The 27,144-nt window shown below is 34.3% G+C and overlaps 1 protein-coding gene and 1 pseudogene across 16 annotated transcripts in view; both read left to right on the top strand.

Moving 5' to 3' along the window:
• The window catches only part of TBC1D5 (TBC1 domain family member 5), a 546,098-nt gene that overhangs the window by 274,225 nt on the left and 244,729 nt on the right, over positions 1-27,144 (top strand). For all 15 annotated transcript variants that reach the window (XM_082684967.1, XM_082684972.1, XM_082684966.1 and 12 more), the window contains one exon: positions 11,466-11,532. In XM_082684967.1, the coding sequence (XP_082541093.1) occupies positions 11,466-11,532 (67 nt within the window). The remainder of the gene's footprint in view (positions 1-11,465; positions 11,533-27,144) is intronic.
• Positions 5,621-6,191, top strand: LOC309842324 (protein-L-histidine N-pros-methyltransferase pseudogene; annotated as a pseudogene). Its single transcript has one exon. The product of its transcript is annotated as a protein-L-histidine N-pros-methyltransferase pseudogene (transcript).

Below are 27,144 nucleotides of genomic sequence, written 5' to 3'. Positions count from 1 at the left end.
ATTATTATTGTATTATTACAGATTAGTTCTTTTTTAAAAAATTAAAAAAAAATTTTTAGGTGAGTTCTTTTATATTTTTTTACTAACAGTTGCATTTGGGAGCTTCCATATTGAGTGTAAATACACTTCCAAATTGTGTATTTAAAATTGTTACATCTTCTTGCTGGATTATCCTCTTACTGATTATATGATGTCCTTCATTATCTCTTGTTAGTCTGTGTTTCAGAGTTAGTTTTGTCCTATATAAGTATTTTTACCCCAGCCTTCTTTTCACATCCTTTGTGTATATGTGTGTTTGTGTGTGTGTGTGTGTGTGTGTGTGTGTGTGTGTGTGTTTGTCCTCTTTCTTTCTTTCTCTCTTCTGTCATCATAAGTTGGCTTTCTTCAGTGAGATACTTGGATTCCTTTCTCTTTATTTTTTGCTTACATATTGCTGTTTTTTTAATTTGTATGTGCCATTATGTCTGTATATAACATTTTCTGCATATAGCAGTCTATATTGGGTTGAAGGTTGCTTAAGTTTCAACCTGTTCTTTACAACTTTCCCTCCGTGTTTTAGGTATATAGTCTCATACTTTGCATCCTTTTATTTTATTAATCCCTTGACTGATTTTTATAGCTATATTTATTTTTACTATTTTTGTACTTTCTACTTTTCTTACTCTTACTTATGGTCTTTCCTTTCTACTCTAGAGTTCCCATTAACATTTCTTGTAGGGCTGATTTAGTGATCATGAACTTCTATGGCTTTTGTTTGTCTGAGGAATTCTCTATGTTTCCTTCTCTTTTGAATATTGCCCTTGCTGGGTAGAATACTCTTGGCTGCAGATTTTTCCTTTAACCCTTTGAATATATCATGCTGTGCTCTTCTGGCCTACAAAGTTTCTGTTGAAAAATCCACTTTTATCCTTAATGAGGTTTCCCTTTTATGTAACTTTTTATTTTCTCTTGCTGATTTTAAAATTCTTACTTTATCACTGCTTTTTGCCAGTTTAATTAGTATGTGTCTTCGTGTGAAGTTCTTTTGATTGATGTTGTTGGGGGATCTCTGTGCATTCTGAATCTGAATTTGTTTCCTTCCCCAGATTCAGAAGTTTTCAGCTATTATTTCTGCAAATCTATTTTCTGCTCCCTTTTCTCTCTTCTCCTTCTGGGATACCTGTAATGTGGATGTTAGTATGCTTGATAGTATCATTGAATTCCCTAATTTATCTTCATTTTTGAAATGATTTTTGACTCTCCTGTTCAGCTTGATTGCTTCTCATTACTCTGCCTTCCAGGTCACTGGTCCATTTTTCTGCTTCCTCCAGTTTACCGTTTACTTCATCTAGTATATTTTTAATTTCAGATATTGAATTTTTCATCTCTGATTGATTCATTTTCATCTCTCTGTTAAGGTTCTCACTGATATCTTCCACTATTTTCTTATGTCCAGTGAGAATCTTTATGATCATTATTTTAAATTCTTTATCTAGCATATTAATTATCTCTGTTTCATATAGGTCTCTTGCTGTGATATTTGTCATGGTCTTCCATTTGGGACATATTCCTCTTTCTTTTCATTTTGTCTCTGTGTTAGAAAAGCCAGATATATCTCTTGCTCTTGAAAGTCATGAATGGGGCACACACCTTTAACAAGATGGTGCTTGTCCTCTTCTTCCACAAGGGACATAGCCACTGTGGAGACTGAGGATGGCCAGGATGCTCTTCAGAGTGCACGTAGATGAGTGGTACAGTTACAAGGGTGTTGGTGTCCACCATGGGAGGTGACCTTCACTGCCTCAAGGACGAAGGCCCTGCAAAGTGTGCAGTTGGGAGATACAATGTTGGCAAGATTTTTGCAGGTCTTCTGGAGGAGGGGACCTGAAGCACCAGGACTGAGGCAGGCTCAGCTGAAGGGGGCAGAGCATGGTGTATGCAGTTAGGTAATGAATGCAGGCAATGCACTGGTTTCTGCAGGTGGCCCTGTGTATATTCTGGTTAGTGAATTAGAGAAATGGTACTGCCTGTTTCTTTGCTTCTGAAGAAGTCTCTCAGTGAACTCTGAATAACTTTCCCTCTGATATGCCATAGGTATTTTTCAAAATGCTCATTCTATGCTGTATTTTTGCTGGCTGTTTCTTGTGTTCTCTCTTTAAGGGCAAGAACTCAGTTTCCTGTCCCTCTCCTGGCTCTCCCAGAACTGAGCCTGCTGATTTTAAAAGTTTAATGCTTTATATCTTACTGGTTATAAGAAGTAATGAAATTTGGCCCCTCTGGTTTTCAAAGCAAATGTTAGAGGATTTGTCTTTCTCTTGCAGGCTCTCCAGTATGGTATTCTGTTTCTCCCCCCTTATTGTGCCCATGGCTCCCGACCTTTGGTGGCCAGAGATTTGGGGTTTAACTCCTCACAATGTCTCTGCCCCTTCTACTCTCTTTGATGTGGCCTGTTCTCTACAACTAGTTGTGGAGTTTGTTTTACCAGTCACTGATGTGACTGCTGTTTAGTTTTATCCTTGTGACGAGTGAGCTTGAGGTCCTCCTACTCCAACATCTTCCCTGGAAGTGTTCTTCTTCTCTTTTTATATTGTGTTACAAGTTACATTTTTATACATTGTTGCTCTGTAGCATAGATTTATAATTATTTTTTATGCATTTGTGTTTCAGATCTTGTAGGAAATAAAGTTTGGCAGTACAAACCTTAAATACAGTAATACTGGCTTTGTATATACTAAAGTATTTATGTTTATCAGAGATCATTTTCTTCCCACAGCTTTGTTATTGTCTGATTTCCTTTCAGTCTGAAGGATTGCCATTAGCTTTTCTTTTAAAGTATATTTAGTAGTATCAGACACTCTGCTTTTGTGTTTCTGAGAATGTCTTAACTCTCTTCCTCCTCCTCTTGCTCCCTTCTTTTTCTTTCTTTCCTTCTTTTCTTTTCTTTATTTTTATTTTTTACTTTTAATTTTTCCATGCTCAGCATAGAATCCAATACAGGGCTCAAACTCATGACCCTGAGATTGACATCTGATCTGAGATCAAGTGTTGGACGCTTAACCCGTTGAGCCACCCAGACACCCCACTATCTGTTTGGCCAGATACAAAATATTTGGTTGACCATCTTTTTCTTTAAGTATTTTAAATATATTTCATCCCACTGTCATTTGGCCTGTATGTTTTGTGAGAAGACATTATCTATTAATCATAGTGAGAAATCTGAGATGAACCATATTTTCTGTTGCTTCTTTCAAGATTTTTTCCTTGTCGTTCAACAGTTTGCTTATTGTGTATCTTTATGTGAGTTTTTGTGTTAATTATATCAAGAGTTCTTTGAGCTTATTGGTTTGTAGATTTATGTCTTTCATCAAATTTGGGAAGTTTTTGACCATTATTTCTTCAAATACACTTCCTGCCTCTTTCTCTTTCACTTCTCAGGCTCTCACAATGCATGTTTATTTGCTTGCTTTTTGTCAGGTCCTTTAGGTTTTGATCACTTTTCTTCATTGTTTTTCCTTTTGCTTCTTGGACTCCATAATTTTAATTGTCCTATCTTTATTTGCTATCTCTTTCTTCTGCCAGCTCACACCTGTTGTTGAACCACTTTAGTGAATTTTTCAGTCCCCCAAATTGTTCCTTTTATAATTTTCACCTCTTTATTGGTAATCCCATTTTGTTTGTCCATTTATTTATAAAATTTCCTTTCTTTTTCCATGTTTTCTTCTTGCTTTTTAAACTTCCTTAAGATAGTTATGTTAAAATCTTTGTAGATAAACCCAATTTCTAGATTTCTCAAGGGTAGTTTTTATCAATTTATTTATTTTTTAATGAGCCTTGTTTCCTGTTTTTTATTATGTGCTTTGTGATTTTCTTTTTTATTGTTGACAACTGATCATTTGAATACTAGAATTTGGTAACTCTTGAAATTTAGTTGCCCCTAATACTGGCCAATTTTTCTGTATTGTTAAACATTTTAGCCTCTTATTTCCCAGTCTTTTTGTTTTTTTAATTTCTGCCAAGATTTATTCTTTGACATATGAAGATACTGAACTCTTTATTTCTTAGGTTATGTTCAGCTAGGGTTTTAACAGGTATTTCTTCGAAAGCCAGGAGCTAAATAAAAGAGAACAAGAACCAAACAAAAAACCTAAAACTTCTTCTCTTTACAGATTGGTTCTGTGCCACAGCAGTCCTTCATCATTTAGCCATGCTTGCATTCATCTTAGTGATCAGCTTCGGGTGGAAGGTTTTGATCTTCTGCTTGCACTGGGCATGTACGTTTTCCGATATACATGGGTGCTTTTGAAAGTCTTAATTTCCCAAGGAAACTCTCACCAACTCTTGCTCCCAGGCATTAGGTGGCCTTTTTAATATATTAGTTGTAACCTTAGCCCTATGTGTCTGCCTGTTAATTTAGTTTGCAGTGTGTTCAAGAGCAATGCCTACCACTCTTTTTGAATTAGACAAAAAAGAGATGAATGTTCTCTGTTAGTCCTTCAGGTAGCTCCTAAGTAAGTTAGAATAGAGTCACATAATATTTTGCAAATGTGGTCTGCTTTGCTCCCTCCAGAACCAAGTACTGGTCTACCACACTGGAAACTGCATCCCTCTTCAAGACTGCTGTGTTCCAGGGCACCTGCGTGGCTCAGTGGGTGAAAGCCTCTGCCTTTGGCTCAGGTCATGATCCCAGGGTCTTGGGATCGAGCCCCACATCGGGCTCTCTGCTCAGGAGGGAGCCTGCTTTCCTTCCTCTCTCTCTGCCTTCCTCTCTGCCTACTTATGATCTCCCTCTGTCAAATAAATAAATTAAAAAAAAAAAAAAAAGTACTGCAGTGTACCAAGGTAGAAGTAGGGTAATGGCAAGTAACAATACCACAAAGCCTTCAAGAAGTCTCTTTCTTCATTCATTGTTCATTTGTTTTTGTAAATCTTGGATTGTCTTCCAGAATCCCTGCAAAGTTGGTTTTGACAGTTATTGCTTGTTTTCAGTGTTTCTTTGGGAGGATGAGTTTGGAGTTGTATAGTCTGCCACTCCACTGATGTCACTCTTCTTTCTTCTTGAAAATTATTCTATTAATGATTTAATAGGAATAACAAAAATACTACCTTCTTAAAATTATCCATTTGAAATATTATTTATTTAGAAGTTTCTATATATTTGTTTTTTACATCTGACTATATTATTTAAAATAATAATTTTGACCCCCTGTCTTGGCCCTGAAGGGGCTGGATGGACAAGTTGAATGTAGTAGCTCCTGAGCAGTGGTACCTCTTCCTCCTCATTCCAACACTGGTGATGAGCCAAGTAAGTGGACATGGCCCTTGGTAAAACTGTGGGCAGGCTGGGCCTGAGCCTGGCATCTGTTTGCTTTGAGTGGAGGATGTGGATCCTGTGGAGGCAGCCTCTCCACTCCATGTATGTGAACATGAGAAGTGGTCCTGACAGGCTGGCAGGGCTGTGGCCAGTAGGAAGGAGAACCACCAGTAAGTAGTAAGTGTGCAACAGAGAGAAATGTGAATCACTCCAGGCTCTCTTTGTTTAGAGTTATCTTAATCAGGGAATACAGATGTCCTTAACAGCATTGAGAAATCAGACTATTTGTCCAGTTATGTCACTCTAGGGTCATCTGTTTTTAGGCTGTTTATGTCTAGAATATCTATCGCTGGGTTGCTAGGAGGAGGCTCAGTGTTTGCATTTTCACCAGTCAGTTTCAGAGACTACATTATTAATCTAGATTGGAAAGCCTATCGATTTAGGTGCTGGAGATGAAGTCAGAAAAATCATGAACCCTCATTTTGAAGAAATATATGCTACTGAGTTCTCTGAAACTATGATATGGCAGCTTCAGAAAAAGAAATTCAGAGTTCTTGGTATAAATGAATAGCAGAATACAGGGTTCCACTATGATATAAGTTGCTTAAATGTGCTGGACCAGCCCCTGACTGTGTTGAAAGATACCAGAAATGTCTTGGAGGCAATGACAGACAGGGTCATCCTTGTTCGGGTTTTACCCTTTCATCCCTATGTGGAAAACATAGGTGGCAAGTGGGAGGAACCTTCAGAAATTTTAGAAACCAAGAGATAGAATTGGGATAAACAAGTCAGTAGCTTGCTTGAAGTTTTCAGAAAAGCTGGTTTTGTTACCAGAGCTTTCACCAGACTGCCATACCTGTGTGAAGACGACATGTGTAATGACTACTACTACTGTTTTTAAACCAGTGTAAATACTTGGAGGCTCAAGTCCTCAGAGCCTACCCCAAAAATGTACACTCCAGAAGAGGGTCTGTGTTTGTGATTATGTGAAGAGGGGACCTTTGGGAACTAACATTGCTATATCATGTAGTGATTTAAATAGCCAAACTACTAATTATTTCTTTGTAGTGTATAAAAGGAATATTTTTACAAAACAAAACCCCAACTTTTTGAGGGTTTTTATCAACTCTTTACTCAGTAATACAAGTCACATTCTAATTATGGAAGATATTTTTTATACTTAATTGCCGTAAGGATTCATTCCCAGTCAAAGCAATGGTCACAGCTTCACATGGAACCAATAAATATGTATTGTTTTTGATGAAAGGAAGACTGGCAATAAAGCTGTCCATTCACTTGCAAATATTTGGTTATAAGGTAGAGCCACTGACACTCTTTCATGTTTAGAAATTTTGTCATTATTCAAAACATGTTTTTGATCATGCTACTAAACATTTTTGGAGATAAAAAATAAAGTAGTAACTTTTTTTTTCTCAAAGATTTTACTCATTCATTTGATAGAGAGATCACAAGTAGGCAGAGAGGCAGACAGAGAAAGAGGGGAAGCAGGCTCCCTGCTGAGCAGAGAGCCTGATGTGGGGCTCGATCCCAGGACCCTGAGATCACGACCTGGGCTGAAGGCAGAGGCTTAACTCACTGAGCCACCCAGGCACCCCAAGTAGTAACTTCTAAATATTATGTCAAGAATTAAATGTGGCCATTAAATCATTCGAATGTAGATAATAATAATAGAGAATATGGAATATTATTAGACACATTTTTGTGTTTACTTGAGCACTGGGGATATTTAGCATACATAAATTAATGTAGAGAGACTGTTGTCTCTCTGTTGAGATAATGTCCTTAGTGTCTACTGCCTTCATAGACAATGCTGAGTCATTATACTTTGCCTTACTATGTCAGCACTTGAATATACTTAATTAATTTATTTTTTAAAGCATTTTCTTCGGGATTTAAATCTAATAAAAAAGATTTCAGTAGTAATGTTCATTTAAAAGGTTTCAGGTCTCTACACTATTTATGGCATATTAACCTATCACAATTAACTGTAGCTGTCCATAGGTTTGTTTTTAACTCAGTTTAAAGCAAATCTTTTTTCCACTCTTACTATTAAATATTCATTGCATACACTTGATGGCATTTCTGTAACAATTTATAGAGATAAGCCCTATATTTTAAATTATGTAATACTTTTTAGAATTCATACCTAGTATGATGTGATCTTCTAAAACTTAATATTGTTGAGATGTAAACTGAGGGCCCAGTTGGGTAGATGTGTTTGTTTATAGCATTACTCTAGTAGTTTTAAATCTAAAGTGGTTTAGGGGCACCTGGGTGGCTCAGTGAGTTAAAGCCTCTGCCTTTGGCTCAGGTACTCACCAAAGCACATCCCCTCCCCAATGTCCATAATCACAAGGTCCCAGGGTCCTGGGATCTAGCCCTGCATTGGGCTGTGTGCTCTGCAGGGAGCCTGCTTCCTCCTCTTTCTGCCTGCTTCTCTGCCTGCTTTTGATCTCTTTCTGTCAAATAAATAAATAAAATCTTAAAGAAAAAATAAAGTAGTTTAAAATATCTGGTTCTACCTTAATGAAAGAGATGTTTGTACATAAAAAGCACTATCAAAGTCTTTTGTAAATCTTCATTTAGCATGATTTTCGACAGTGCATAGATATTATAAATGCCCTTGGCCAAACACGACTGCAGTAAAAGTTAAAAAAGAATTTGGAATTTATCTTGTTTTGAGATCTAAGTCACCATTATATACATTATTTGCTTAATAAGTTAGATATATATATATGTTAGAAATTACTAATGGAAAATATATGCTCTGTCTATCCTCATTTAAAATACTTCAGCTACAGAGGTATTTCTTTCAAATCAGTCAACTTATTTTAATTGTGAGTGCTAGGAATTCATTTTACAGTTATTTACCAATGAGAAATTTGTCTGTTATGTAAATTTCACATTGTAATTGTCACAAATAATTGATGTACTATCCCTGTGAATATATGTTGCACAATATACATACACAACATACATAATGTGTATGTGATTTATCTATTTATTAGAGTTTCCTCAGTAAGTATATCTAGATTATCTTATTGGTTAATTTACATTAAATACTTAAATACTTTTAAAATCACAATTGCATTTTAAAAATTAAGTTACTTTTCAAGCAACCGAAAGGTGATCTGTTATCTTAAAGCACTTTTTAAGTATTTGTGCTGTCTGATCATTTAAAGGTCTTTGTGCAAGATTATTGTAATAACGTACCTATGCTTGCGTGTGTATTTGTATGTGTGTATATGAGAGAGAGAGAGAGAGAGAGAGAGAGCGAAAGAGAAGAAGGGAAAGAGATCTGAAAGCAACCGTTACATCCTTTTTACAGTTATGGCAACTTAGTACAAGAATCAGAACAGAAACTAAAAACATCATATTAAACTCTCTTGCACCCTCTGTTGTTATTTTTGGGGAACACTACATGTATCTTTCCATGATTGTATTGGCATTAGACTTACTAAAATCCCTGACAAAATTAACACTTGGTTTATTATACTTGCTCCAAATTAGGTTCATAGTAAAGTAGCATTTATCTATAATTCTTGGTTTATGTTTCCTTCTATTACAAATATGTTTTTATTGTATAATACCTTAAGTCAAAGAGGAACCTCTCTGTCTTTGATTTCTCCTAGTTACCAGTTTCAAGCCCCTCCACATGTTTCACACAAATGAAAATCTCTGCAGGATATACACACTGTATATACAGTTTTCCAGAATTACAAATTGTGTCTGTTCTTTTGTAAATCTTTCAATTGTCAGACAGTTTCCTGCCAAAATAAGAATCTGGAATCGTCCATACTAAAATTAAGAATTTATAACTGTTAGGAACAGATGTTTTCATAAACATTTGCTATAATTAATTTCAACTAGAGGTTTGAAGAAACAAAGCAGTTTTTCCCGCTTCAAAACTTCACTGCCTTTTCCCCAATAGCAAACTCTGAAATCTTTTCTCTAATACTATTCAGAAAAATAATTGTACTCCTTATTTAGTATGTTTTTGAAAAAGAAAAAATGCTTTTTTTCCATATTCCCATCCTTCGAAGGTTATATTTAATGTGATATGCTCATTTTGAAACATGTATAAAATGAAGAAAACCTTTGTAATATATTATGATGGCAAAACCTAGTTTAAGAAGCTGAAAGTCTCTTAATTATTTGAAGGATTTTATATTTGATCTAGTAAATATCAGCAGAAGGGAAGAAATATTCTATTGGTGAGATCTTCTGTATTTAAGTAATTACAATCTTTAGTTTTAAAGAGAAAGAAGGCTCATATTTTAAATGTATGATATAGTTACTTATTTTATGCTGATTATAGAATGTTTCACAGGAAATGTCTGCAAGCTGTTAAATAACATGTGTTGTAAGAAATTTTCATTTAGTAAGAAACAGAGTAATTTTCTTTAAATCCTTTTAGTTTATTTATTATAATACCATTTAATTTTTTAAGAAAATCAAGTATTTTCTATGAGCGATCTTATAGTATCCATGTTTTCAAAGAACTAATAAAATATGCCCAGCTAAATTGATCTTAAACATTTAAGTGGTTTTGGATAATTTTCTTCTATAAAATTTGGCAATAGTTTTGAATGCTGTAATCCATTTTAGGATTTTTGTTTAATGAAAAAAAAAAAAAAACCTAAAGTACATTTTGAAAAAAGAATAGCATGGAATGCTGGGTGTGGTGCATAAACAATGCATTTTAGAACACAGAAATAAAAAAATTAAAAAGAAAAGTAAGTGGACTCAGACCAGTTCTTGTCCTCCTAAACACTTTGGCACAGCTGTAAAGATTTTGAAAAGAACCAACATTCTTGACTAATCTGTCAACTATAAAATGTGCAAAGAAAAATAGGTAGCTGTCATTAAAATTACATTTCAGCTTTCAATAACCATTTAATGAGTACCATAATTATATAAGTATGGTACCTTAAGTACTGTACTCAATAATTAAAAATAATCTCATCTTTAAAGTGAAAGCTCTGTAATTACTATTTGACTTAACCAGGACCACTGTGATGATCTCCAGTGGCACCTTAGATTGTTCAAAGTGGATTAAAAGTATAAATTAAAATGGATAAATCATTAAATTATTAAGCTTTAAATATCATAAAAATGAATATAACCTGATGTTTAATAGTTACATTACAAGAATTAGAAGTATAAAATGTAATCAGAATCTAGTCTTTTTAATTCATTTCTAAGAATAAATGGTCTATTTAATAGTAGTATACTATGGTTTCATAAAAACTGTACTTTGAAGTATATATTTTAAAATGTAAACTACTAAAATTAAATTTCTATCAATAAGCATATATATTTTATACTGTGGCATTGGTAAGCATATTTTAAACTTCTTTAGCACATTTATTTTTATTCTATAATCTTTTAACTAATAGGTATGAATTTGTTCTAAGTTTGATACTATGAATATAACAGTTTCTTGAGTGGGATTTTTTTTTTCTCTAAATGTTTGATATTACCATATGATGCTGAAATAACTTTCAATGTTGTTTTTCCATTTTTAAAGTTGCTGAACTCTTGCCCACAGTTAAAGCTTTAGGGACAATATTAAGGTGTATGAAAAGTTTGTTGGAATGCATTCACCACCTCGAAAGCCTGCTTTCTCTTTTACCTCTGCTCACCAAATTCATCGGCCATGGAGAGCTGGGGATATCCTAGGTTCCCTGTCTGTTGCTCTCTTTTGGCTGTACCAATGGTCAGGACAGGTGACGTGGTCACTAACAAAGAGTTGCCCTTTGTTTATAAAGACTAATGCATGATTAAATGGTTGACAAATTTTGGTGTTGATTATGATTCATTAAAAAATGTACTGTGCTTCATTTGTTCTGTTAGCAATTATTTTGATAGTATTTCTGTCCAATTTAGGAATGGTGGTATTTATATTTTAGCATCGAAATGCTCTTTAATTACTCTTTGACTTAACCAGGACCATAATTAATTACTATTTGACTTAACTAGAATTTTTTGCATAAGGACCTCTGATTACAAGAGATATTTGGGGGTTAGGGGTAAAGGGATAATGCTTTTGGACCCAATATACTGCATAGAGCTGTCACTCAGCAGCTTTTCAACTAAAATATTCAGTTTCATAATCTTCATTATTTCAGTGTTTTTAAATTTTTTTTTCCAGGAGATTCAAATAAAAATGGAAGAAGAAGTTCTACTTTAGATTCTGATGGGACTTTTAATTCCTATAGGTAGGTGATGAATACATAGATACATATTATTATAAGACAATATACAAGATGTTACAGGATTCCAATCTTAGAGTAGTAAGGAAATGTTACCTGTGCTCTAAAAATAAGTCAAATGTAAAGAATATTGTGATATGTGATTGTTTTACAGGCTGTAATGAACAATGTAACCTTTTAGGTTCTAAAGTAAATGGCCTTACTGTAGACATCAGTTGTTAGTATATAATTGGTATGAATGCACATGTAGTATTAAGCTCCATTATAATCCGTTTTTTATTTTGTTTTTGCAGTATATCTGTTACCTTACTAAAGGCTTCCATTTGTTTAAGTTTCCTGTTAAAACAGAATATATTCCTTATGAGTGTTTAAGAGAATATGAAATGTAACCCGTGATTACATCAAGTGCTGTTTGTTTATATCCCATTTGGTTCTTCAACAAATGGGGCAGTTACATCTCAGTTAGTGATTTTTTTTTTTTTTTAAGGATGTGCTGGTTAATAAAACATGTGTCTTCTCTGGTATTTTGGTTATATTCTCCTTATTACTTAATTTCCTTGAGTAAATGTTTATGGATTTTGTGCCTTCATAACAGGGAAACCTAGGAAGAAGAAAGATTATATTATTTCCAGTAATATTTGAATATTCATATACTTAACCAATATAATATAAAAACTAGGTTGTTCTAAGGAAAAAATGTTCAGATTCAATAATAATACATTTAGGCATTGTAGATAGCAGTGCAGATTCTTAAAGAAATACTTCAAGTACACTGTCCTGATGGTTAATTAGTTCCGACTCTTTTGCAGTGACAATACAGTACACACAAGAACCTCTGTACACTTGGAAACTCACTTGAATGTTAAGCTGTAACTCCTTCTTTTATGTAATAAATACGGAGTTTATGATTGGATTCTTTATATTTTTATTTGAAAACATATTGTATGTCCCTAATTGGAACTGTGTCATTTATCTTTTCATAATCTAGGCAAGCTTTTAATATCTAGAATTGGGCCTTGTGCACAGGAAGGAAGCACTTAATAAGAATGTGGTGAATTAGAAAGTTTTTTTACAATTTGTTCATGAATTCCAGAAATGAGATGGTAATTGAAACACTTGACATCTTTATTTTATATCAGTTGGGGTCTGTATAAATAATCAGTCGTTCAAGTGTCACAGATACTACAAAAGGCTTATGTTCCCATGGTTTTCTAGAAGGGTATTATCACAGCAGTAAAGCTCATATGTTGTCATTATATTTTCAGTGTACTCATCCTACCTTATAAATGTTGGAATTCTTCAAATCCTTCTTTTAGTGCTGAAGTGAATATAAAAGATAGTTAAACATTCATGATTTGGCATGTAAGTGAAGAATGTTAATATGATAATATATGTGAAATCTATGTTGTTAGCATCATTGCTAGATATAAATACAATAAAAATAGCTAAGACAAAAGGAAAATAGGAATGTATTTCAAAGGAAGGAAAATCCATATCTGTATATAGTTTGTTGGTGAGTTAAATTTTATTGTTACATTTGTAGTTTAGCTAATTATAGTAAATAATGGACATAATATAAAGTTAAGAGAAATGTGTTAATGTGAAGGCACAGTATTATCTTGTAGTTTATTTTATTCTTGAATAGTTTGAAGATTAAAATGTTTTAGTATTATTGAATGATAATTATACTTTGAAAATGAACTCCTAATGCAACTTTGCACAATAAATACTAATGTTGTTAACTAATATAATTTTAATCAATGCCTGTCAGTGTTGTAATGTTAGGATATTAATTTATTGTTGTAATTAAAAAGGCAAGATAAAAAGCTCAGGTAGTACAATATATAAAAACGAGCTTTTCATAGTTGGCAGGCCAGTGCTGTTATTAAATAGTATTATAGTATTTAAGGTGTGAAATGAATATTTTTCTACTCAGCAGGCAATAGCTTTTACAATATAATGAGCTTACTTGTGAATTTGACACTTGGGTTAAATGCAGAATTCATAGAAGCATAGCTCTGGGGTATATTTTCATATTAAGGTTAACCGATAAAACCTAGGAATTGTTGCGTGATCACTCTAAAATGCAACAGAATTGTCAGTAAAATTCCTTTCTGAAAATGAAAATTATTTTTCTGTTGCTATCATTGCTATTTTAAATGTTACATAAATTATTAGAAAAATGTGACTGTTAACCCTCAAAGCTCCTTTAGCCTACGAGTTCTACCTTTGTCTTATTACAACTGTTTCAGAAATCCTGACCTTTCTTCACAGTCAGATAGTTCTGGCTGCCAGCCTACTACCATCATATTCAAGTTCTGTATACTTCTATCCAGGACAATGATTAGCCTTAGTTTGTCATCTTGTAAGACAGACATTCTAATGTCTAACCTGCTTCCTCCTCACAACTCTTGTAAAGACTGACCAAATGTAGGAGATAAAGCCTTTTGAAAATCCAATTCCAAACCCATTGCGTTTATTAATTCTTTCTGGAATTAGGTCTTTCATCTAAATTGGCAACTTTGTTGCTTTAGCCTTCATTTAACCCTCCAATACATGTACCCTTTTATAGTGTATGTGGAGGTTTTATTATTAACTATTGAATTCAGTCTTGAATTGGTCACCCAAGTCTGTACTCTTCTTCCCATTATGTGTTTGTCTTATTGTGGTCTTCTTGGATTGTCACTTTCAAGAGGGCAGAGTCACTGATTGTTGTTGTTTTGTTTTTCATTTGTTAATAATGCCTAAATATATGGTGAGATGGTTCAGATCCTAACTCCAAATACTTGGGAGACTTGGACAAGTCTTAGCCTCAGTTTCCTCACCATTAGAGTGGGGGTAAGAAGGAGGAGTTGATGGGATAGTATCATGTGGTAAATGCTGAGTAAATAGTAGCTGCGTTTATCTTCTTGTCTGTGGCATCATCATCATCGTCATCATTGGTAACCTCCTGGTATTGAGAATTTTTTGCAGTGCCCTGATACAGAGACACTGAAAGGAAGGGAAAAAAGAATGTGTGACTTACAGGACAATATCTTTTGTCTGTTTGGAGGAAAGAAGCTAAGAACAGCTTAACCTGAGGCTTGAAACTCTCAATCTGATACAGTATTCCAGTTGCCTTCAAAATTTGCTACAAAAGCAAATTTGTACACATAACAATGATATAAGGAAGATGTTTATTCTTTGTATAAGTTTAGACGTGGATTTTTGGAATTTTGACAAATTCTGAAATACATAAGTGATCAGATCCTAACACGATAGTACTATATGCTTAATGTTCATAGATTTGTTTTTCATAGGCCAAGAGGTTTTACCTGGATTTGTGTCTTTTGTGGTTTTGCTTCATTGATTCCAATGGAGTGCAGCTGAATTTAACAACTAAGGCACCAGTATGAATATTATATGGTGCCTAGATAATAGATTAGATCTTGTTTTAGAACTTCTTGTTAAAATTCAGTTTTATATCTCCCAACTAATTTGCAGATGATGTGTTAAAATGGAAAATTTAGAAGACTTGAGAAGTTAGTATTGGTTTATGCAGTAGATCTTATGATTTTTAAAGACCAGTGTTCTCTGTCAGTTTATATGAGCCTTCTGTATTTCTTACTGAAATATTAAAACTGAGAGACCCTTGCTGGGTATGAAAGAAGAATAGTGGTTTGCCGATTAGCAGTTTGCAGTAGATGATTAAGTTAGTAACTGTAGCACAAGGCCGCATGGTAGAAGGAATATTCTTTCCCCACCACCCTCCTCCTTTCCCAAGGGCAGCTGACCTTCTCCTCTCCAAAGAGGCGAGCCCCTTGCCAGCACATATGACTACAGACTATTACATTAATCTGTTTAGCTGTAGTACCAGCTGCTTGCATGTTTTTAATTATCTTATTAGATGGTATAACAGTGACCTATGAAATAAATTGAAGGTGAACATTTTTAAACTTTCCCTTTTTTACCCTATGTTTCTAAATATCTTTATTGGTCAAATTATACCTTTCCACAAAAGTTCATAGAAGTCTGTATGGTTTTTTAACCCATGTAATGCTTTTTTCACATATAATGTTAGGATTCCCAAAATAGAAAATAACTTCATTTTTGCCTCATTTTTGATTTAGGATATAAAGATTTAGAATTGCCTCATTTGAGATTTAGGTAGTGTTTATGTAGTAACAAATCCATGTTAAAATACATTGCTTAAATAGTCAGTTTAGTTAGAGAAGACCCAGACAAGTTATTGGCATTCTCGGGGAAGCGCAGAATATTGCTTAATTTTCAGACATCATCTTGGTGTGTTGTATAAATGTCATAGGATAGAAAATAAGTCATTGTAGATCATTTTTAAATAAATTTTTTTACTTAACTATGATTTTCTAGATTCTGATACAGGGTAGTAAATCATGTAGTCTACCCTAATTACTTCTACAATTTAATTTTACATGGTACCATTGCTGGGTATATTTTCCCAAGCTCTGCCATTAGGAAAAATGTATTATCTTGTGACTTTTGACAGTTGGATAATTTTCAAATAATAGTTTATAAATGAAATGTTGACTCCAGGAGACACAGTTCAAAATAGTAATAGCCAGTGGTGGTTCCGTTATAGCTCATCACCAATAAACAAAGTTTGTTAATAGTTAGAAACCTTGGTGTTTCATTTTTTAAAAAGGTAGTGGATGCAGAAAGGATTGCAAAATACTTATGCATGTCTTTTGAATTAGTAAATCCTACAACTGGGATGGTGGGATGACTTGAGACTTGAAACATTTATGAAGACCTCAAAAAAATGTGAAGTACACGTTAGTTAAAGAACTACCCATTCTTTTTAGCTTCCTGTTTTTTTCCTTTTAAGAAATAACACATTTCATATTTTTTTTTAACTTTTTATTTTTTATAAACATATATTTTTATCCCCAGGGGTACAGGTCTGTGAATCACCAGGTTTACACACTTCACAGCACTCACCAAAAGAACATTTGTTGCAGAAATAAAGGGAACTTTTCCCCCTTTATATTTTTTATTTTCTCTCCTTAAAAAAGAATTAAATAAATAAATAAATAAAAAGCCACTTGGCTGTATATTGGGTGGTATTTATAATTTCTTAATATTGATCTGAGCTTTTGAGTTTGCCTCTCTTTATCAATATTGTGTGTTCTGTAACCCATAGAGTTAAAGGCTGTTTTGAAGTTGATAAAACATTTTTAAAGAAATTATAGCTGGTTTGGCTTTTTCACTCCAAAGTAGATTCTATTCCTGAATAATAAAAATACATTTATTTGAACACTGTTTAGTCATTGAATGAACTTTAAAAAGTAGTCTCATAGTTTTATTATAAATATTTTTATGTGTCCTATTTATATGTAATCAGTAATTTGAGAGAATGTGGCAAATATCCTTCTATCATTTACATTTATTTCTAGTATAATACCTTTTTTGTCCCATTTGTATGTAAGTGGGTCATATATGTCTTGAAACAACCATGAAGTAGTGATTTAAAATATTAGTAGAGGTTATAGAGTAAAAGCATACTTTGGATTTAATATTTAGGAATCTGGGTTCTGGTTTACACTCTTAGAGTGATAAAGGTTTGTTACTCTGTTACATTTAAGAATATGGATTCAGTATCAATTTAATTGCTGAATATTACACTTTTAGTCTGTTCAGGCTGCTATAGCAGATATCACAGGCTAGGTGGCTTATAAACCACAGAAATTTATTTCTTGTATTTCTAGAGGCTGGGAAGTCCAAGATTAAGGTGCTGGCAGATATGGTGTCCAGTAAAAGTCTGCTCCTGGTTCTCTATCTTTTCATAGTGCTCTCACATAGCAGCAGGGCTAGAGAGCTCTCTGAGGCACTAGTTCCATTCATGAGGGCCCACCCCCAAACACCATCACACTGGTTGTTGGGTTTCAACATATGAATTTGGGCGAAGTGGGACATTCAGTTCACAGCATATACTAAAGATAATAGAAACTAACCTGAATTTCCATCCCACTCTCTACCACCCAGTAGTTTTAAGTTCCTAAGCCCTTGCCATTTTATTTTTCTAGGCTATCACTGCTTTGTAAGTAGATGAGAAAGATTTTTTTTCCTGATTCTTAGATCATTGTTTTTCTCACCTTTTTTTTTTTTTTTAAGATTTGTATTTATTTATTTGAGAGAGAAGGAGCAGGGGGCAGGCAGGGGCATCTAGAGAGGGAGATGCAGACTCATGCTGATCAGGGAGCCCAATGTGGAGCTTGATCCCAGGACCCTGAGATCATGACCTGAGCTGAAGGCAGACATTTAACTGACTGAACCACCTAGGTGCCCCGTGCTTTTCTCACTTTGTGTTGCCTATATTTTGTTGAGAATCTATGTAACTATATGATACAAACTCTGTAAGTTTTTATAAATAATGATTCAGGAAAACAATTTGGAAAAAACATACAGATTGCAGTAAGACTGACTAAAGTTTATATCTTAGCTCTATCATCTACTGACTGTGTGACATTAGGGAAAAGAATCTGATTCCTGATTACCTCATTTGTAAAATTGGAATGTTAACAGCTCCTATATCATAGAATTGTACGGAGCATACCTATAATGTGTAGAACACCTGGCCCAGTTATCTAACACATGATAAACTAATTTCTGCATCTTTCCTTTCTCTCTTTTTTGAAATTTCCTTAAGCTTTTTTTTTTAATTTATTAAAAATATTTTGTTTATTTATTTGAGAGAGGGAGAGAGGGGACAAGAGCGGGGAGGAGCAGAGGGAGGGAGAAGCAGGCTTTCTGCTGTCCAGGGAGCCCAACATGGGGCTTGATCCCAGGACCCCAAGATCATGACCTGAGCCAAAGTCAGGCACTTAACCCATTTAGCCACCCAAGTGCTCATGAAATTTCCTGTAAGTTTTAATCAACTTTTCATCTATTTAAGTTGTCCTTTATCTCAAAAAAGTATTTTTAAAATCCTCCGCAGTCCTAAACTGGCAGTAAATGAGTATTTAAGGATTAGACCTACAGTTATCTATAAAAGATGAAATTTATAAATATCTACAGTTATCTATAGATTATATAGGAAGAATGTTTATAAAACCCACACTTATTTAGCCTCACAATCTCAGTATCAAATTTTCTTATTTCTTGTTTTCATATTTGTTGACCTAGCATGACAACCTTTATAGTTCAATGATAATTTCAGAAAGCACAAAATATGTATGTAACCATTGCATTATCCAGAAACCAAAATCAAAATAATACCTTAATTCATATCTCCATAATGAAGCCATATTTAAAAGAAGGGGGAAAAAATCACACTTGAATGATGAATATATCTTCTTGAAGTAACTTTATTATTTTTTTATGATAATGGAACTGGTCAGTGTCTATGCTTTTCTGTGATATACAACTGTCTGAACTAGTTATTGATCCAATAAGGCCCTGAAAATGTTACCTTCCATTTAACTAATTAACTGGCTTGTTTGCATTTATAGTCTTACATTAACAGAACCCAAACTGACTTGAGCATACATGTTAGTTTGAGTTCCTTTGCTTCAGAAGCCCCTTCAAGCCCTTTTTATTATCTGTAGCCCGGCTCTAGGGGAAAAAAAATTTTTTTTATTTGTTTATTTACGTAGTCAGCTGCAAGCTCCAATCATCCAAGGCTGTGTAAATGTTTATCATTGAAAAGACAGGCATACATTTGAAATATGAGGATAAGCTGCTCTGAGTCAGTCATCACTGAGAGTTCCTTCCCCTGAACACACTTCTTTTTTTTCCTGGTGTCCCCAGTTGAAATGCACCCCTGTCAGCCCCATGGGTCACTATTTGTAGTATATATTAGCATGCTGTACTTTTTTTTTTTTTTAATTATTTATTTGACAGAGAGAAATCACAACCAGGCAGAGAGGCAGGCAGAAAGAGGGGAGGAAGCAGGCTCCCTGCGGAGCAGAGAGCCTGATGCGGGGCTCGATCCCAGGAACCTGGGACCATGACCTGAGCCGAAGGCAGAGGCCCCAACCCACTGAGCCACCCAGGTGCCCCCATGCTGTACTTTTTAAGTAGGGTAGTGAAATGGACAATGTCAATTTAAATATTTGGTCAGTAATGTTGAAGTGTGTTACTGGATCTATAATTTGAGAAAATAATACAAAGAAGAATGGTTTAAAAGTGGAAAGTTATAAATCTTTTTAAACATTTTACAAATACCTTGCTTATTTACTTATGGGTGTGCTTTATAGTTATATAGTTAGCTCTACATAAGGCTGGATTACTGATTTTTGATTTGACAAAGATACAGTTTAAAGGTGGAATTTTTACAGAATATTTTAATAGAGATTGATATTCAGTATTTGTCTATTTTCCGTATCAGATTACCTCAGCAGGCTCCCTGCTGAGCAAGGAACCCCCACCTTCACCCCACCCCATGCAGGGCTTAATCCCAGGACCCTGGGATCATGACTTGGGCTGAAGGCAGTCACTTAACCAACTGAGCCACCCAGGCGCCCCTGTAATCCTATTTTTTCAAGTTTTTTTCTAATCCAGAGGTTTCACAAGTGTTATTGTGACATTTGTTTTTATATATATACAATATATACATATATTTATATAAGTTTATAAATATATACTATTATTTATATATAATATATATCTTTATATATGGTCATATGTACATAAAATATAAATATAAAAATATAAATTTTTGTTATATATTTGGTTATATATATAGTTCAGGAGAGCTAACAAATCTTCAATCATCCTGCACATCTTTATTGTACACCCATTATAGACAAGCCAGGGTGCTAAACCTCCAAGACCCAAGGATGAATAAAACACTGCCCACTCATCATCTTGGAGGGGAGACAGACATGGAAGCAACTAATGTAGATGATGACCAGTGTTCTAATGGGGACATTTTACTAAGAACTAGAGGAATACTAGATGGCGTAGTTAAATTTGAGGGGTTGTTGGGGGAATAGTGGTTATAAGGAAGGTATATCTGCTGGACATTCTAGAGGGACAAGACTTTTCTATGAGGTGAACAATGTGAGTAAAGATAGTCTTCATTTTCTACTAACAATACATTCTTTGGGGGGGGGGCACTGTTAAAATGGTTAGACTCAATTGCCTTTACATTTGTTAGTGACAACATTATGCCCTTAGTTATAAAAGACAGCTAAAGTGGCCCTTACAGTATGAGTATTTACGTACATCTGTTTCATTCTGTTGACTTTCTACTTTGCATGAACTAGTATTTTGATAGTATTAAAGTTTTAGATTTTAGTATATCGGAGGTGTTTGATATATTTAAATCCATGATCAAAAAATTTAACTGGGAGTTGAAAATGAGAATCTTTAAATCACAAAATTATATGAAATAGCTGATAATGATATAATTGAGAATGAATATTATGTGCTTAGAAATATGGGAAAAATCAATAAAGCAGCTATGGAATAAAAAATAGCCTGCTAATGAGAGAATATTTGAAATTTAAAAGAAGTCCTAGTATCATCTGAACATATGGACATAGTTTTCATTTCATGATTATAGATGCAATGTTCTGAGATAGTTATAGTAGTTTAGCTGGTTGACATATTTCAAGGATTTTCAAAGACTGAATTTCAAGCTATTTGTTCAGATTAGAAAAGTAATTCAGATGACAAGCCCAAGTCTCTGAACCCATTTGAAGCAAAACGGGATAGTTGAACACTATCTCTTAACTCTCATTCCAGTTTTTTAATGTGCTTCTAGGTCTTAAAGTTGCCTTGAGCAGCAGAGCTGTACTGTGATTGAACCAGGCACAGAACTCTTGTTATGTGGATTTTGTTCAGTGCACAGTAATGAGTTTATAACCTCTTAAGTAACTACTTTTGTTTGGTTGCCCCTGACCACCTGGCCAAACCCAGAGCCTGCTTCTCTCTTTTAATATTCTGATTATGTAGGTTGAACAGAGACTTTTTTTTTTTTTTTTTCTACTTGAGAGATCTCGAATTGGTTCGAGGGAGTAGGATAAATAAAGCCAGAGTGGTCTGACTGGTGCTTTTTTTTAACACTGCTCCTGTCCCTGTTTTTCCCACTGTCACCTGGACTGTTGATGGGCCCTAGAGAAGGATCCCCATTTTCCTGCCTTTATATTTCTAGGTGTCATTCCTAATCATAATATTTTAAAAAGCTCTGTAGAAAAATGAGAGTTTTCTTGTGCTAATTTTCAAATTTTATAGCAGCATTTCATGTGACAGTTTTATGGAAACATTTCTTTGGTTCATATAAGGATATCTGTGGTCATATAATTAAAATTTTTGTGGCATCCATTTGGGAATATCTGAATTATTGAGCATATGGATAACAGAATAAAAAAATAACAAAAGGCCTTTTATAAAGTCAGGACTAGATTTTAGTTCTCTTGAAGTAGATGAACTTTCAGATAACATAAAATTTCATCAGTGGAAAATACTTCTGCCTAAGACAGGAGTTTTATGAAACATATTTTAATTTGGACAAGGAGGTCATGAGAAAATGGTTCATCTTCTACTGTGATGCAGAACAACTCTTTTAAAAAAATCAGTAATAAAAATACTACTCCCACTGGTGTTCTAGCCTACATAGGAAACACAGTGCAGACTCATATTAGGTCTCCACACCCTGATTCCTTCATTTTAGTGTCTTCTACCAACACTTTATCCCCTACCCCCTATATCCAATATTCAGAAAGGGGTTTTTCTTTTTTTTTTTGTTTGAGATACAGTAGGCAGTTAAGGAAAGACCACAGAGGGGTTACACATGCCAACAGTAACGTATAGCCTCATTATGATAATGTGCATTGTGGTTTTGATTCCCTCCCTGTGGGGAGAAGGCGGCCATGACAGTTCCAACAAGGACCATATAGGGCCAAACCGCACACACCACCCGCCCCCCCCACTGGGAGGAGGAGTCCCTTAGATGATTGGAAGCAGCCTCAGTCAGAGACCACCCTAGCTATGACCCATAACCTACGCAAACATAGAAAGGAAAGACAAAAGAAGACTCTGCCCCTGATGCAGTTGCCACCTCTGTGCCTGCCCCCTCTCCCACCTTGAGAGGATGCTTTCTCTTTAACTGCCAGTAAAGTCTTGCTTAAAGATTTGGCTTTGAATTCTTTCTTGACCGAACTCAAGGACTGAGGCCTTGAGGGGAATGGGATTGGCTGCTGACATTTGGATATATAGTAACATATCAGTTATTTACAAGTCAAATCTCTAATAGTTTCAACCAGCTAGAATATAACCAGAAACCTAGAAATAGGAGGAAAACATTAGAACAGGCAAAATATTTGCTTATTAAAATATGTTTAGGCACAGGAGAGCCATTCTAGTCCTTATTCCAACAGTCTTATTTCATGTTTTTTCTTAAACTAGAAAAGATTCTGATAATTTATGATGTTGAATTAGGCTAAAATATGTGACAGCTTAAAGTCTAATTTGTTGTCTTTATTTTAAAAAATACAGACTGAACAAGTGACAGAGGAGTGTAGATTTAGGATTTTAAAGAGCTAATGTGTAATCATTATGCAGATTGGTAGCCAATAGCCTGATAGTGATAGTCATGAGAAAAATGCCCCTAAAAACAGAATGGAAAACTCCAAAAGCAAAGCAGTGTCTAGTTATTTAATGTAAGAAATAGCCATCCATTTTCCAGATGCATACCACATCTGGACACAAATTTCTTTAAGGCTTAGTAATATTTTGATACTCTCAACATTTTTGTGTCACAAAAAAAAAAATCACTTATGTTGCATACATTGGTCTTTCATTATGCTGGGTATATGAGGTATTCAAGTATGAGATTTTTTTTATACTGTGAGTTTTTTTTTAAATTATAAATAGCATGAGATTTTCTGGTCACCTTTGGGTGAGGATATTTCCTTACCTTTTCAGACGCCCATGTGAAATTATTTTCTTAGGTACACTAATCCAAACAAATTATAAAGTATATAATGTCCATATTGGCTTAAAGTTTATCACATGACCCATTTATCTTCATTTGAAATTTTCATATTCTGGATATTTGAGCCAGTCTAATACAGAGTATGGTCATATTAGGTTCATGATTCAGATCTTGGATCTCATTCTTTCCAGAATTGATTATTTTGGGTAACTTACAGATGCATCACTTCATCACTTAAAGATTTGCTTCCCTAACTTTTGTGTGTCTATAAGAAGAGAGGGATGAGAGGAAGCAGGGGGTAAGGGATGGTGGCAGAGACAGGGAAACCTAGGCAGGGAAAGGCAACTATAGATAGAGATAAACAATATTATTATTTTTTTTTTTAAGATTTTATTTATTTATTTGAGAGAGAGACAGTGAGAGAGAACATGAGCGAGGAGAAGGTCAGAGGGAGAAGCAGACTCCCCATGGAGCTGGGAGCCCGATGCGGGACTCAATCCCGGGACTCCAGGATCATGACCTGAGCCGAAGGCAGTCGTCCAACCAACTGAGCCACCCAGGCGCCCCGAGATAAACAATATTATATCTATATATGATCTTACTAGCACCATTCATTTAGAATTAATTATATACTGTTAGATCTCTTATGGAACCATCTTGACTTTTGTTAGCTAGTTGTATTAACTTTTAAAGCGTATCTGTCTTCTTTATCCAGTAACACTATATGGGATATATATATAGTGCATATATTTTATCTCTTGAACTTTTTTATAGTTGTTACTCGAAAAATCAAATGTATCTATGAATGGTTTATTATCCTTAAAACACTTTGAGTTTTGATGTTCAGTATAGGAACCATTAGTGACATGAGTCTATTTAAATTTAGTTTTATATTAAATCAGTTAAAATATGTAGTTCTTCAGTTACACTAGCCATATTTCATCTGCTTAGTAGCCACATGTGGTTAATGATTACCATATTGAACAGTTAGATATAGAACATTTCTGTTATCTGAGAAAGTTCTGTTAGGTAGTGCTGATCTACAGATTTTCAAATGAATCATGGATTCAGTTATAATTCATTCAGATCTTTTTAAGAGAAAGTATTGTTTGAAGCATACATGTATTTCTATGTGTATATATAATACCCTGTAAGTCAACCCAATCTTGGAAAACATGGTTTATGAGATTGGATTTACTTTAAATTAGGACATCAGATTTTGCTAAATAAATGTTTGTTTCTAAATTACTGCGGAATAATTTGTCTTCAATTCTGTAAGCATTTACTTCTTAATATTGTTTACATTGTAGACCGTGGCAAATTCTTATCACATTGGAAGTTAGATATCAAATCCATGCTAGTTTCACAAATAGTAAGGTAAATGTAGTGCAGTAGGGATGTGAAGAAGGTGGGGGAAGTCTGCAGGAAGGTGTCTCAAAGAATTAATTCTATTAGAAACATCAGTTAACTATGGAATATCAAATATCAGAGAATTAATAATTAATTCTATTAGAAACATCAGTTAACTATGGAATATCAAATATATTCATTTCAGATGACTTCAGATCCTTTGTAGGATCCTTTCCTCACCTCATTTCTAAATGCTGAACCTTTGATTAGTAGTATAATGATGTTTATTATATACTTAATTTTTTATAACCTTGTGATACAGCTTTTTGGAATTCCCTTTCTAAAGGTATGTTTGTTGACTTTACCTACTTAATAGGACCTTGAATTGAGAAGCTCTTAAACATTGTATTTTGAAGAGAATGATATATGTTTTTTTAAAAAAGAATATTATACCTGACAGTCCAAAACTATTGCTAACTCAGTGCTTTGTGTCCTTGCGAACATTGAGGTGGAAGTTCAGAATTTCTCAATTCAGAGTTAAGTCCAAACCCAAATTAAAACATTATCGTAAATGAATTTTGACAAACCTCCACACAGTGAACTGTTTGTTGCCTTTGTTTCAATGGAGCTTCATCAGATGAGAATATATTTCACCTAGACATAGAAAGAAATCCATTTTAAGCTTGTAAGTAATTGCGCATTCTGTCTTTATATTTATTTATATATGTATAAGTAATATGCCCTAATGTTTCATTATGGAGGGGGAAAAAAAGCTTTAAATAAAAGTAAGTTTTTAAAAATTCCTGATACAGGAAGCAAAAAAGCCAGTACAGTTTCTAATTGCCTTTTAGAGTCTCTGAGTTCCCTCATTACCTGTGATTTAAGCTAAAAATGAGGTAATTATAGATAACATCAGTGTTTATCTGGTTGATCTTGGCACCTGCAGTCCTAGTGTTGTAGCTTACCGATATCTGGTGCCACGCTTTACAGTCTGATGCTGACATACCTAATTTACACTTCACATATTTCCATTGATTTTTAAGTTAGATGTTCCTTGTTGTATTTGAATAGTATTTTCAAAATCATTCCTTTAAGATGGTATAAAAGTATATACTCTTTCACTTGGAATAGTGGATTTATGGTACAGTCCTTTCATTAGTAGAAATCTTTCACTAATGTATTTCTATACAAATTTAAATTTTATTATGTCCTTTTATCTCGTATTTGGTAAAGCAGTTATGGTCACTAATATGGCAATTTTTTTTTCAAATATTGGTGTGCACTTCAGGATCATCAAATTGTATAAACCTTTTTGCATCAGATTCAGTTTTCTTACTTTGTGCTTTTTTACTTTCAAATATTCTACGCATCTAACTGTGATCTTATTTTGCATAAGGATCACCTTTATTTTGCCCTGTTCTTTAGTGCTACTATGTCTAGTCAAATCTCAAAAAATGAGATGATCAAGAGCTAGCTGAGCTTGTAAACTACAGGATCATCTCTGCAGAGCTTCACCATACCACCCCCTCACCAAACTTCCCTCTTTGATCTTCTTTCTCTGTGGGACCTGTTGAACATCCCCAGTGATAACCCATTCCCCATTCACTGAGTTCTGTATCAGTGAAAACTAGAGTAGTTCCTCTTAACCAAGTATTGAAGATCCTGAGTACTAGACGGTATGTAGTCTCTGAATTGTTTTCAATAATTGTAGTTGTTTGGGTTTCTTCTTAGCCCCATAAAGACATTGCTGCCTGCTCAGGTAGTGCCCCAGGATGGAGTAGAAACCATCTTATAAAATGTACAGTATAAACTTATTTTCTCTAATTTGTCATCATTTAGGACAATTCAGAAATTTTCTAGTACAGAACTTCCACCTAATCAAGTAATTTATGCATTATTTAGGTTACAAAAGTATTTAAACAATTACATTTAGAAGGTGCTAACTAGTTTTATACTAATTCTGTGTGTGTATCTTAGGAAATATTACATTAAAATATGTAATTAGAAATAGAGATCTCCTTATGATCATCAGCTGTATTTATTCACTGGGTATTCTGGTTGATTTCCATGTAAAAAATAAAAAAACAAAAAACAAAACACAAAAACATTGCCAAGTGGATTAGCTACCTAAACAGATATTCTTGGAGGGGAGACCTCAATTGCTGCTGCAAAAGTTGATTTCACTTATTGAGAAATGACTGCAGTACTCATGGCCAACACTTTTAATCAGTCACAATATTCTTTTCTAAGGAGCACATGGTAGCTTCAGAATCCTTTTTCACACAATGCTTCTAGGACAGTCACTAAGGCCTGAGAAGAAAACCAGTTTCTGCCTTTCTGTGCCTGGATGCTGGTTGTTTTTAGGGACCCAG

Source organism: Mustela nivalis, assembly GCF_964662115.1.
Source record: "Mustela nivalis genome assembly, chromosome: 1".
Lineage (NCBI taxonomy): Eukaryota > Metazoa > Chordata > Mammalia > Carnivora > Mustelidae > Mustela > Mustela nivalis.
Note: the sequence above shows the minus strand (reverse complement) of the source record. Positions and strands in the feature narration are given on the sequence as shown.